Consider the following 12789-nt stretch of genomic DNA (forward strand, 5'->3'; position numbering starts at 1 on the left):
ATCAGGAATTATATGAACAAAATTATGAAACACTTGCCACAAAAATAAAATCAGATTTAAATAATTGGAAAGACATTCATTGCTCTTGGATAGGCCGAGCAAATATAATTAAGATGACAATACTCCCTAAACTTATCTATTTATTTAGTGCTATACCAATCAGACTCCCAAGAAACTATTTTAATGACCTAGAAAAAATAACAACAGAATTCATATGGAACAACAAAAGGTCGAGAATTTCAAGGGAAATAATGAAAAAAAAATTAAATGAAGGTGGTCTAGCTGTACCTGATCTAGAACTGTATTATAAAGCAACAGTCACCAAAACCATTTGGTATTGGCTAAGAAATAGACTAGCTGATCAGTGGCATAGGTTAGGTTCACAGGGCAAGATAGTGAATAAAAATAGCAATCTAGTGTTTGACAAACCCAAAGATCCCAAATTTTGGGATAAGAATTCATTATTTGACAAAAACTGCTGGGAAAACTGGAAATTAGTATGGCAGAAACTAGGCATGGACCCACATTTAACACCACATACTAAGATAAGATCAAAATGGGTCCAAGATTTAGGCATAAAGAACGAACTCATAAATAAATTAGAGGAACATAGGATAATTTACCTCTCAGACTTGTGGAGGAGGAAGGAATTTGTGTCCAAAGGAGAACTAGAGACCCATTATTGATCATGAAATAGAAAATTTTGATTCCACCAAATTAAAAAGTTTCTGCACAAACAAAACTAATGCATACAAGATTAGAAGGGAAGTAACAAATTGGGAAAACATTTTTACAGGTAAAGGTTCTGATAAAGGCCTCATCTCCAAAATATACAAAGAATTGACTTTAATTTATAAGAAATCAAGCCATTCTCCAATTGACAAATGGTCAAAGGATATGAACAGACAATTTTCAGATGATGAAATTAAAACTATTTCCACTCATATGAAAGAGTGTTCCAAATCACTATTGATCAGAGAAATGCAAATTAAGACAACTCTGAGATATCATTACACACCTGTCAGATTGGCTAAGATGACAGGAACAAATAACAATGAATGTTGGAGGGGATGTGGGAAAATTGGGACACTGATGCATTGTTGGTGGAGTTGTGAAAGAATTCAACCATTCTGGAGAGCAATATGGAATTATGCCCAAAAAGTTATCCAAAATGTGCATACCCTTTGACTCAGCAGTGCTACTACTGGGCTTATATCCCAAGGAAATACTAAAGAAGGGAAAGGGACCTGTGTGTGCCAACATGTTTGTGGCAGCCCTTTTTGTAGTGGCTAGAAACTGGAAAATGAATGGATGCCCATCATTTGGAGAGTGGTTGGGTAAATTATGGTATATGAATGTTATGGAATATTATCGTTCTGTAAGAAATGACCAACAGGAGGAATACAGAGAGGCTTGGAGAGACTTACATCAACTGATGCTGAGTGAAATGAGCAGAACTAGATCATTATACACTTCAACAATGATACTGTATGAGGATGTATTCTGATGGAAGTAGATATCTTCAACATAGAGAAGAGCTAATCCAATTCCAATTGATCAATGATGGACAGAATCAGCTACATCCAGAAAAGGAACACTGGGAAATGAGTGTAAACTATGAGCATTTTTTTTGTTTGTTTGTTTGTTTTGTTTTTCTTCCCAGATTATTTTTACCTTCCGAATACAATTCTTCCTTTGCAACAACAACAACAACAACAAAATTCGGTTCTGCACATATATATTGTGCCTAGGATATACTATAAGATATTTAATATGTATAGGAATGCCCGCCATCTAGGGGAGGGGGTGGAGGGAAGGAGGGGAAAAATTTGGAACAGAAGGGAGTACAAGGGATAATGTAAAAAAAATTACCTATGCATATGTACTGTCAAAAAATGTTATAATTATAAAAATTAATAAAAATAATAAAAATAATAAATTTATTTTATATGACCTCTTTTCTCCTCTGACTCTTGGAACCAGCCTTCAGTACCTCACCCCTAGACCATTCCAACATCTTATTGTTTGGTCTCTCTACCTCAAGTCTCTCCCCACACTAATCTATCCTTTGTTCAACTGGCAAATCTTTTTAAAGTCTTTACTTTAAAGTTTGACTCTTCCATCTATATCCAGAAGGAACTGAACGTGAATCACAGCACAATATTTTCACCTTTTTTGTTGTTTGCTTGCTTTTTATTTTCTTTCTCATTCCCCCAAGAATTGCATATGTTTAACACATATTGGATTACTCTGTCTAGGAGAAGTAGAGTATAGGAGAGAGAAAAAATTTTTGAACACAAGGCTTTGTAAGGGTGAATATTGAAAACCATCTTTGCATATATTTTGAAAATAAAAAGTTATTATTAAAGTCTTTCTTTAGCACACTCCCTTCTCCCATTCAATAAACACTAGTTTATTAGCTTCCTATCACCTCTAAGATAAAAAAAAAAAATCTGTTTGGCTTTTGAAGTCCTTTACACCTGGTCCCCTCACAGTGTTTTTACACTTTATTCACTCCAGCATACTTTGTAGATACAATGGCAATGACCAACTAGCTGAACACAAGGTTCAGCATCCTGACTCAGGAGTATTTTCATTGGTTTTCTGAGGCCTGAAACACTCTCCCTCCTCTCTCTGCCTCCTGGCTTCCTTGGTTCCCTTTAAGTGTCTCTTAAAACCTCACCTTCTGTAAAATGATTTACCCATTGCTCCTTAATCTTAGTGCCTTCCCTCTGAGACTAGCCTCCCCTTATTTTTTATACATAAAACAGTTTTTTAACTGCTGTCCATTACACTGTGAGATTCTCAGGTTCAGGAGCTATCTTTGGCCCTTCTTTGTATCTGTAGTGATTAGTGCCTAGTAGATAGTATGGGTTTCATAAATGCTAGGTGGCACAGTGGGTAAGCTCTAGGCTTGGAATCAGGAAGACGCATCTTCTTAATTCAAGCTGAGAATTATGGGCAGTGCCCTTAACTCTGTTTCCCACAGTTTCCTCATCTATAGGATCGCTGGAGAAGGACATGGCCAACCCCTCCAATGTCTTTGCCAAGCAAACCCCAAAGGGGTCAAGAAGAATTGGGTGTGACTGATACAACAACAAAACCACTGATTAGAGTGTCACCTGAATGTTGTAGGTGGGATTGTAGGGAAGAAGCAGAGATGAAGGCAGCCATGCTAGAAAGGTCGAATCCATTTCACCCAGCTCTTAACTGCTTACAACTCAGAGCAAGTCAGTGGTTGTGGATGAATATGCTATGGCTCAGTTGAAGAGAACAGTTCTCAATACTGATGGGCATTAGCAAGTTATAAAGAGGAGGGCTAGATGTAGGTCGAATGGCTGAAGTGCTGAAGGCCTTCAGCACTTTAGAAGGATCTGCTTGGTGGGAGGCCTTCTCCACAAAAAACATGGTAGCTATTGGCATGGATGGGCACCCAGGTGCATACCTGAACAGAAGCTGGCCTTGGAACTTGCTGGCTAATGTCACCCCCAAAGCCTAAACAGCATGGAATGAGCAGTGAGGAGAACTGTCAGATCTCAGTTAACCTCTGAATTGTGCACAGGTAAGCTTGCCTCCATAAGGCAAGTAATAGTAGTATTATATAACCTCTCTCACAGGGCTGTTTTGAGGAAAGTACTCAACACACCTTATGATATTATTTAAATATGAGTTATTTTTATTAAGAAGGCTCTCTCAATTAACATTGCTAATAATAATAATTCAGGGAGAACTGCTATTTTTAAGCCTGTTTTTACTTAGACATTTGTCTTTATTTACGTCTGTCCAAAGGAGAGCCTCATGGTCTCCTGCTCCTTCTAACCCTCATACCAAAAAAAAAAAAAAATTGGTGCTTTTATCTCTAATTCCTCCACTTGCTCACTTTTCAATGTTTCCATTCAAGCCAGTCAGACAAAGCAATCTGTCTTTGGGATATTCTGAACTAGATTTCCTAATGCTAACCCAAATTAAGCCTGACAGAGCAAGACAGATAATGATTTTCCCCTATGACTTTCTTTCTGCTTAATTCCTGTATGACAGAGTATATATCACTACTATATCACTGACTTCAGTGTCAGCCTTGATTCAACTCTCTCTCATTCCCCCCATCCAATTTTCTGCTCTTTGCTGCCTTTCAACTCTATAATTTCAAGCTAAAGAGACACCCCACTACTTTCTCTTTTACAATATCTTCAGCATTTACTCTTCTTTCTAACTGGATAACCAAACGTCTCTTGCTTGAACCAAATAAAAAAAAAAATTACTTCTTGAGTCCTTCTCCCTTACAATCAATCCTTTGTACCCCAATTAATTTTTCATGTCCACATTAAAGCTATATTATCAGATGATCATTTCAACAATCATTTATTACAACCCTTCCAGGTGCAAAGTACTATAAAGAGCTTATGAAAAGCTTATTACAAGACCTTGGGGGGGGGGGAATACATTGTTTAAGTATCTTCTCACAATGACTTTGATCTGCCACAAATGAGGCCCAGAATTCTCTAACCCTAGTTTCAAAATCTTTTAGCCCATTGTTCTACAGTTCTGCTCAAGAGGATTATCTCCCTTTGCTTAACTTTGATGTTCCCAAGTTTATCTTTTGTGCGAACTCCAGACAGATTAATTCAGTGTTACTCCATTCCAACAACCTGTCCGTCTGTGCATTTTCTCTCATCATACCCTCTTCTTAGTCTTAAAACACACAAACTCTCCCTCTTCCTCTCTCTTTCCTTCCATCTCCCCCTTCCTCCTTCCCCCCCACACCCACACACACCCACACACACATATACACACACACACACCCTCCAGAAGTCCTAGAAGGAGAGCTTCACGGCCTCAGCTGCAGGCAATCTCACGCCTTCATGGGTTGCTGGACTCTCAAGGTCCCAAAGCCTCAGTTATGGAGAGCCAATGACTGAAATTCTCAATGAAGGGGAGAATCATATCCCCAAGTGGAAGGGATGGCTGCATTTCAGTTTTCTAGAGAAGTGGTGATAGCTCCTGAACTGTGAACTGAAACAGAAGGAGCAACAAGGGACTAAGCCATAATGAAAACAGCAAAATTTAGACTTTGCCTTCCACGAGTACTGCCAGTTATTTGGATAGTGTTATCCATCCCAAGTTTATTTCTCAGAGGAGTCCAAACTCTTAAAATAGTCTATATAAGACCAAAGGACTAAGTATTTTCCTAGATGGAAAGTAAGACTCACCAAATAAAAAGTGAATATCTTGACTATCATATCCTATTCCTCTGAGTCCTTTATCTTATTTTGCATTTTCTAAGAGATTAAATTAAATCTGTTTTGTACTTGATATTGTTATTTTGAATGCCTGAATAGGAATTCCATGTCCTTTAACCACATCAATAAATCTAGACCCAGCTATATTCCAAGTTTCCCAAAGGAAACTCTGGGTGTGAGTAAAATGAGTCAATGAGATAATAATATATAGTAGCATAAATTGTCCAAATACAAGTTGGTATGCCATGAAGTGTCACATATACTCTACCATTCCTCTATGTTTCCTATGTTGGAGCTACAACCAAGAGAATAAAAAAAAATCATCAAAAACATGTGATGGATAATATGGTACAGTAGAAAGAGTGCTAACGTAGGAATCAGAAGATCTGTATTCAAATCCTGACTCTCTTAAATACCAGGATATGACAATGGACAAGACTTTTAACTTCTCTGGGTCTCCATTTTCTCATGTTAAAAATGAGAAAATTAGTTAATCTCAAAATTCCCTTCAAGTTTTAAAGGTACAATCCTTTATGAAAGAATCTCTGACACAAAGAGTACAATTGTGTGGCCCTAGCTCACAAATCTCTCAAAACTTTTAATTCTTCTTTTATCAATGGGTGTACTAATTCTTGTATTCCCCCCAATACCTCAAAGTGTCACATCACTAAGCATTCATTAATCACCTACTATGTGCTAGAAACTGCTAAGTGCTGAAGATACAAAGAAAGGGAAAAAAATAACCAGTTATTGTTCTGAAGAATTTTACAGTCTATTAAGGGAGACAACATGCAAACAACCATATCTAAACAAGCTGTATGCAGGACATACTGAAGGTGTATTCAGAGGGAAGATTAAAGAACAAGAAAGGCTAGGAAAAAGATGGTATAAGAAGGAAAGGTAGCAAGAAGCTAGGCCATAATGTGTCACTGAAGTATCAAAGTACCTAAACTTAAAGATTATATTAATGTGAGCCATTTCTTTAAACTCCATAAAGATAGAAACAGTATACTTTAATTCATTATGTACCATTTAGTGTAGTAATATCATCTGCAGAAAACCCTTAAAAATGCTTTTTGATAATTATGAGTAAAAACCTCTTACCTTGGGCTGGATTAGTTACAGGTTGTGCTGCTGGTGGTCTCTTTATATGTATTAGTGTGTGACTGAATTCTTCTTGCATTACCTAAAAATGAAATCCATAAAGTATGGTTATCTCAGATAGTTTATCAAAACATTGGTCAAAATCCAAAGAGACTGGCCAAGAAACTCACTGCAGGAGTCAAATATTTGGCAATGAGCTTCTTCAAGAAGGGCTTTTTCAAGATGGAATTGATTGATGGTCGATTTCGAGGAGGTATGTTAAAAAGTTGAGTTACTAGAATCTGTAGGTCAGAAGAAAACTTTGGAGAGATTGGTTCAAAATGTGCTTGACAAATCTTAAGCACCAGCTGGTGTAAGTTGCTTCCTTCAAACTGAAAAATCAGAGAAGAAATAATACTGGGTAAGAAAAACATATTTTCCATAGCTGCCTAAATATAGCTCTTTCTATATTATTTTTAATAATCACCAAATTATCATAGAAATGAAGCAATATCAGATTTTACATTTGTGGACTCAAAGATCATTGCAGACAGTGATTGCAGCCATGAAATTAAAAGACACTTGTTCCTTGGAAGGAAAGCTGTAGCAAATCTGGGCAGCATACTAAAAAGCAGAGATGTCACCTTGCTGACAAAGGTCTGTTAGTCAAAGCTATAGTTTTTCCAGTAGCAATGTACATCTGGGAGAATTAGACTATAAGGAAAGCTGAGCACTACAGAACTGATGCTTTCAAATTGTGGTGCTGAAGAGTTTTGAGAATCCCTTAGACAGCAAAAAGATCCATCTACTCAATACTTAAAGGAATTAATTCAGGCCATTCACTGGAAGATCAAATACTGAAGCTGAAGCTTAAATACTTTGGCCACAGAATAAGAAGATGGACCCTGGAAAAGACCTTGATGTTGGGAAAGGTTGGAAGCAAAAGGTTAAAAGGGACAGCAGAGGATGAAATAGATAAGAGTATCATGGAAACAAGGGAGATGACTTTGGACAGACTTCAAGAGATAGAGGAGAACAGAAGCGCTTGACGTGCTATGGTCCATGAGCTCACATAGAATCAGACACAACAAAAGGATTGAACAACACAACAATGATGACTCTGGGCAAGTCATTCTCTTTGCTTCAATTTCTCTATCTGTAAAATAAGAGTAATAATAGTCCCTTGCTTCAGTTGTGAAGAACAAATTACATGAGATACATAAAGTACTTTTCAAATTTAAAATTGCCATGTAAATGCTAATAATAATTGTGATTATTATCTGCTTAAGACCAGCTTCGCTAATAATATAAAAAGAGCTTCACCAGAAAGTTTAGCCACTAAACAATGAATTCTTTGACCATGGGAAAACTATGAGACAAATCAAAATCACTGGTTTTAATCATTGATATCAGGGCTAAAATACTACTGTTTATCTACTAGAGATATAGAAAGGTAGGCATCTCCATTGGGGGGTAGTCACATCATGAAACCATTAGTTCTTGGAATTCTGATATATTTGTATTGAGAAGAAGAGGAATTTTCTTTAATAAAGGGATATCTATATAATATAAATAAGTAATGATCTCATTATAAAGGTCCTTCTGAGATATTTTGGATTTGACAAATTGTTTTTGATGACTTTAAACAACAAAAATGGCAAGCAAACTAGCTCCCACTTGGGAAGAGTTTATTTCAAGGCAGAATTAATATTCCTAAATGGTAATCCTCCATTATAAGCAAGATAGTGTAACCTTTTAAAAATAGGTATGCCCATCTGAAGGTGGGTCAAATATATAACCAATATATAACCATTTTTAACCAAGCAATGAAGCTTTTTGTGAAGCTATATACTTGAACTACTATCTAACTAGTCTCTCTTAATATATAATAAATATATAGCATTATTCTAAATTATCAAGTCTGATTACTAAGTTACAAACACTCATATCACAAAAATTCAGTCTCATTTCTTTGTAGTCAACATTATATATCACCTCTTAAACTGATATCAAATAATTGGAATTTTTGCTACTGTGTCTTTTACCTCATGTCCGCCAGGCTCATAATTTCCCAAGAGGAGAGGAAACAAATAATTAAGTGATTTATCACCATTTTGAATTATTGAAGTGTAGTCTGCATTCCCTGCAGCACTTTATATTCATCCTCAGAATTCAAAGAAATGGTACCCCACTTTCCATGTTAACTTCAGAACCCACCCTCAGCATATTTCCTCAGTCCTCCAGAGGTCCACATCAGAACTCACCCGCATGACCCACTGACATATAACTGACACTCTACTAGCACAGTATTAATTCCTAATTATTCATCTCTGCTTTCATATTTTGGGCATTCTTTGCACACTCAAATTGGGGTATTTAAAGAGGTAGGTGACTCAGTAGATGGAGGCTTGGGTCTAAAATCAGGAAGCCCTGAATTCAAATTTTACTCTGTCACAAATATGAACTCTGCCTATTCCTCTGGTTTCAGTTTATTGGTGTTATTTTATAGCCTGGGCAGCTAAGGATATAGCAGCTACCACCAGAAAATCTACCACCATGAGCCATATTTTCCTCATCTGGAAAATCGGGACACTATCTAACATATAGAAGGGTTGTGAGGAAACCTTAAAGCATTATAAAAATGTGCTCTCCCCTTCTCCCTTTAGGGAATTCTTCTTGAAGCTTCCATCTTTGGAAAGGGCCCAGCCCAGTCAAGCCTCTCTGTACTTCAAAACTACATAGATAGGAGGCAGCTAGGGGGCAGCTAGGGGGCAGCTAGGGGGCAGCTAGGTGGCGCAGTGGATAGAGCACCAGCCCTGAAGTCAAGAGGACCTGAGTTCAAATGTTGTTTCAGACACTTACTATTTCCTAGCTGTGTGACCCTGGGTAAGTCACTTAACCCTAATTGCCTCAGGGGTAAAAACAAAACAAAATAAAACAAAAAAACTATATAGGTCCTAGAGCATCCCTCAGTGCCTGGGACTTCCTTACATGGATGTTCATCCTGGAATATCACTCTACATGATCCCTTTTCACATTCTTGCCTATTCAAGGAGACTTTCTATACTTCCAAACTGCCTCATGCTTTGCTTATATTTGAATTGCCAGTAGTTATCACAGTACCTTCACACAGTCAGCACCTACTAAATGCTTATTTCCTTTCTTCCTAAGTAAATGTAATTATTATTGTATTACATTATTATTGTTGTTGTTGTAATTATTTGAGACTGGAACTTTTTTCCTTTCACAATAGTTAAAATTATTTTTATGTCTTTGAGTAGTTTAAAATTAATCTGATACTTACAGGATGTCTTAATGTGCACAGTTCATATAAGACACAGCCAAGAGACCAAATATCCCTGTGAAAAAATAAGATTAAATTTATATACCAAGAACATATTTATTTTTTCTAAAATGCTTCAACGATGGAAATTATAAAAATAAATTACTTCTCTTTGCAAAGCACTTTACAGTTTTTCAAAGTGTTTTCACATATGTGAAAATTTATTCTTGCTCAAATGAAAACAGGCCAATTCTATGAGATATAAGTAACAGTAAAACAAAATTTCTTCTATTAGTTTTCTGGAATGGGAAAAATATGTAAAATCTGCTACCGGTTTTATAGTTCTGTACATCTAGAACCAGCAGGGTTTTGAAACAATTTGAGGCTTAAATCTTCCTTTAACATTTAACATTTTCATGAATTATACAGATATGTCTTAATCAAGTCTGGAGATCTAGGTTGAATTAAACACGGTTTGAGAAGATAAGGAAAAAGCCCATTTTTTAATCTTCTTTAATGATATAATTATTTTCATAGAATACTGACCAAATAAATATTAATGCTTTGCCAAAGATTGTCTCACATTTTTGCAGTTCTCATGATGCAATATTTCATTACATTAATATACTACAATTTATTCAGCTATTCATTCTTCCATTAATTCTTCCCATCCCCTCTTCTGCCCACTCCCACTTATCTTCCATTTCTTTGCTTGTCTCTTTCCCTTCTTCTAATATCTTCTTTAGGATCAAGAACTTTGATTTGTTTGTAATACCTCCTTGGTATTACCCTTCTGTTTTAACCTTTCTCCATTTTAGCCCCTGTTTCCCAGCTTAGTTTAATGTATTTCTACACTAAAGTCTCCCTTTTTGCATGTATACAACCCTCCTTTGTTGGCTAAGTGAGCTTCTGATGTGTACTGCTCCTCCTTTTGCCATGTTTTTATACTCTCCTCACATACTAAATTATGAGAAATAGCAAATTGTATCTTCTTTCTCTTTTTGACATTAATGTATCCCTTTTACCTTCCCTTCTCTTTCTTCTCTTAAAATCCATAGAAAAAACCCAATACGTGCCCAGTCTCTTTTTCTAATTTAAATCCCTTGATATATTTAGAAAACATTAATCTGAATTCTGATCTAAAAGAATAATTGTTGGTTTTCTCCCTATTAAAATGTTAACCCTTCACCATTGTACAACTACTTCAACTGTTCCAATAAATTTGTCTTTATAGCTTCCCTTACCTCTTTTGTTGGCATTTCTGAGTTACTACTGAGATGTGTAGTCTTTTCAAGAGGAATGCTTGAAAGTCCTCTATTTCACTGAATATCCATTTTCCTCCTATAGGATTATATTTACTTCTAAGATTTTAATTTTTGCCTTTGGGAATTTTGAACTCCAAAGTCTTCTCCCATTTTATAAGCTTTCAGGTCTTACATGATCATGACTGTGATTCTTTGATACTTAATACTTCTTTCAGCAGGCTTGCAATATACAGATATGGAAAGTTTGGATTTTGGTTATGATATGAACTTTTTTTCTCTTTGAGACTTATTTTAGGATGGAATTGGCAGGTTCTTTATATTTTTATTCTATTCTCTGGTATCTAAAATATCTAGGAAGTTTTAATTTATGATTTCTGAAAATATAGTCCCCAGGTTTTTTTAAAATTACAGTTTCTAAATAGTCCAATTTAAATTATATCTCCTTGTTTTCCTGGCCAGTTATTTTTAATAGCAGATATGTTACTTTTTTTCTATTTTCTATTTTCTATTTTGTTTTTAAAAGTTCTTGCATTGTCATAGAATCACTGATTTCCACTTAGGTTATTCTAATTTCCAAGGAATCTGTTGCATGGAAAAATTATGCCACTTTCTGTTCTAAGCCAGGAGAAAAATATCCCTGGATAAAATATTTTAAAATGGATCCAAAAAAGAATAAATCAAATGTTCAGTCATCAGAATAACCAAAAATTTAATACCTCAGTTATAGCAAAGTGGGAGGGAAGTATACATAAAGAATAAAATAGAATAGAAATATATAATTTTTTTTGCAACTTCCTCTCGTTATTCTCAGCAATCTTCTAGCCAAGACTATTACTTTTTTCCCTCATTCTTCATACTTCATCATTCCTTTATCTTTTCTTTTTTTCTTGTTTTTTTCCTCTCTCTCTCGTTTACTTTCATCTTTCTCATCCTTTTCCCTTTCTTTGAACTCCCTCTCTCCTTACTCATTCTTCCTCTCTTTGTTGGTCAAAGGCAAGAATCTAACAAGGGCCTAGTATGGAGTATTTCCTGTGCTCCAGACATGAGAATCCCAAATAAGAAACAATTCCAAGCCATCATGACCACTTAGTCCCCACTTGGCTTTAGTAATGCTCTCCTTTCTCTATCTTTATGGTCACCAGTTAAGACTATATTTCAAAAGATAATATTCTAATATTCGGTTGGGGGGGGGGAAGAGGATATATTTTATAATCATCATCAAATAATACTAATTACCAAGATTCACATGAAAGGTTCTGTCACAGACACAAGTTATCATTAATTTATTTTTAACCATATATTTTTCTTTGGGTAAGAAGCTCTAAAGGGTCAGGTGTTTTTTTTTTTTCTGTTTCCTCAGTGATTTGACGGCACTACTAGATTTTTAGGGGATAATCTGAAAAACTTCTAATTCATATAACTTAGAAGATGCTTTTTTTCCAGATAGATTTGTCCACTCCAGGAAGAGATTAATTTTACAAAGCATAATATCATATCTTAGAGGGTCATTATGAAGAATATTTACTTATGCAATACAATGGAAGCATAGCCAAATTAAATACAGCATATATTAGGTATTACAGAAAAGAATTATAATTCTTCAAACTGTTCTAGTGATGATCCAATTATAAAGACAGCATTATCTGTTCTGGTACTAACAACAATAAAGAAGTCTCTATACTATCATTTCCCAACTCTGCTGCTCATTGTAATAACTCAATCTCATTCTATTATAGCAATAGTAGAAATAGGAGTAGCAGGCATTGGGAGGCATTCAGAGTGTATGGAAGGAATGACTGTGAAATGAGAGGTCTAACCCCAAAACAAAATAGTTAATGTGTCCTTTGTTGACATGTAATTGTAGGTTTTTCCAGTATTTCCAAATATATCAGAAAGAATACTGACTCTAGAGCTAAAG

The 12789-nt window shown here is 35.6% G+C and overlaps 1 protein-coding gene across 1 annotated transcript in view; it reads right to left on the bottom strand.

Moving 5' to 3' along the window:
* Nucleotides 1–12789, bottom strand: part of NEK5 (NIMA related kinase 5) — an 87709-nt gene that overhangs the window by 58531 nt on the left and 16389 nt on the right. The window contains 3 exon segments of the mRNA XM_074304803.1: nucleotides 6345–6426; nucleotides 6515–6715; nucleotides 9628–9681. Of these exon segments, the coding sequence (XP_074160904.1) occupies nucleotides 6345–6426; nucleotides 6515–6715; nucleotides 9628–9681 (337 nt within the window).

The sequence above is a fragment of the Sminthopsis crassicaudata genome, chromosome 3 (assembly GCF_048593235.1).
Source record: "Sminthopsis crassicaudata isolate SCR6 chromosome 3, ASM4859323v1, whole genome shotgun sequence".
Lineage (NCBI taxonomy): Eukaryota > Metazoa > Chordata > Mammalia > Dasyuromorphia > Dasyuridae > Sminthopsis > Sminthopsis crassicaudata.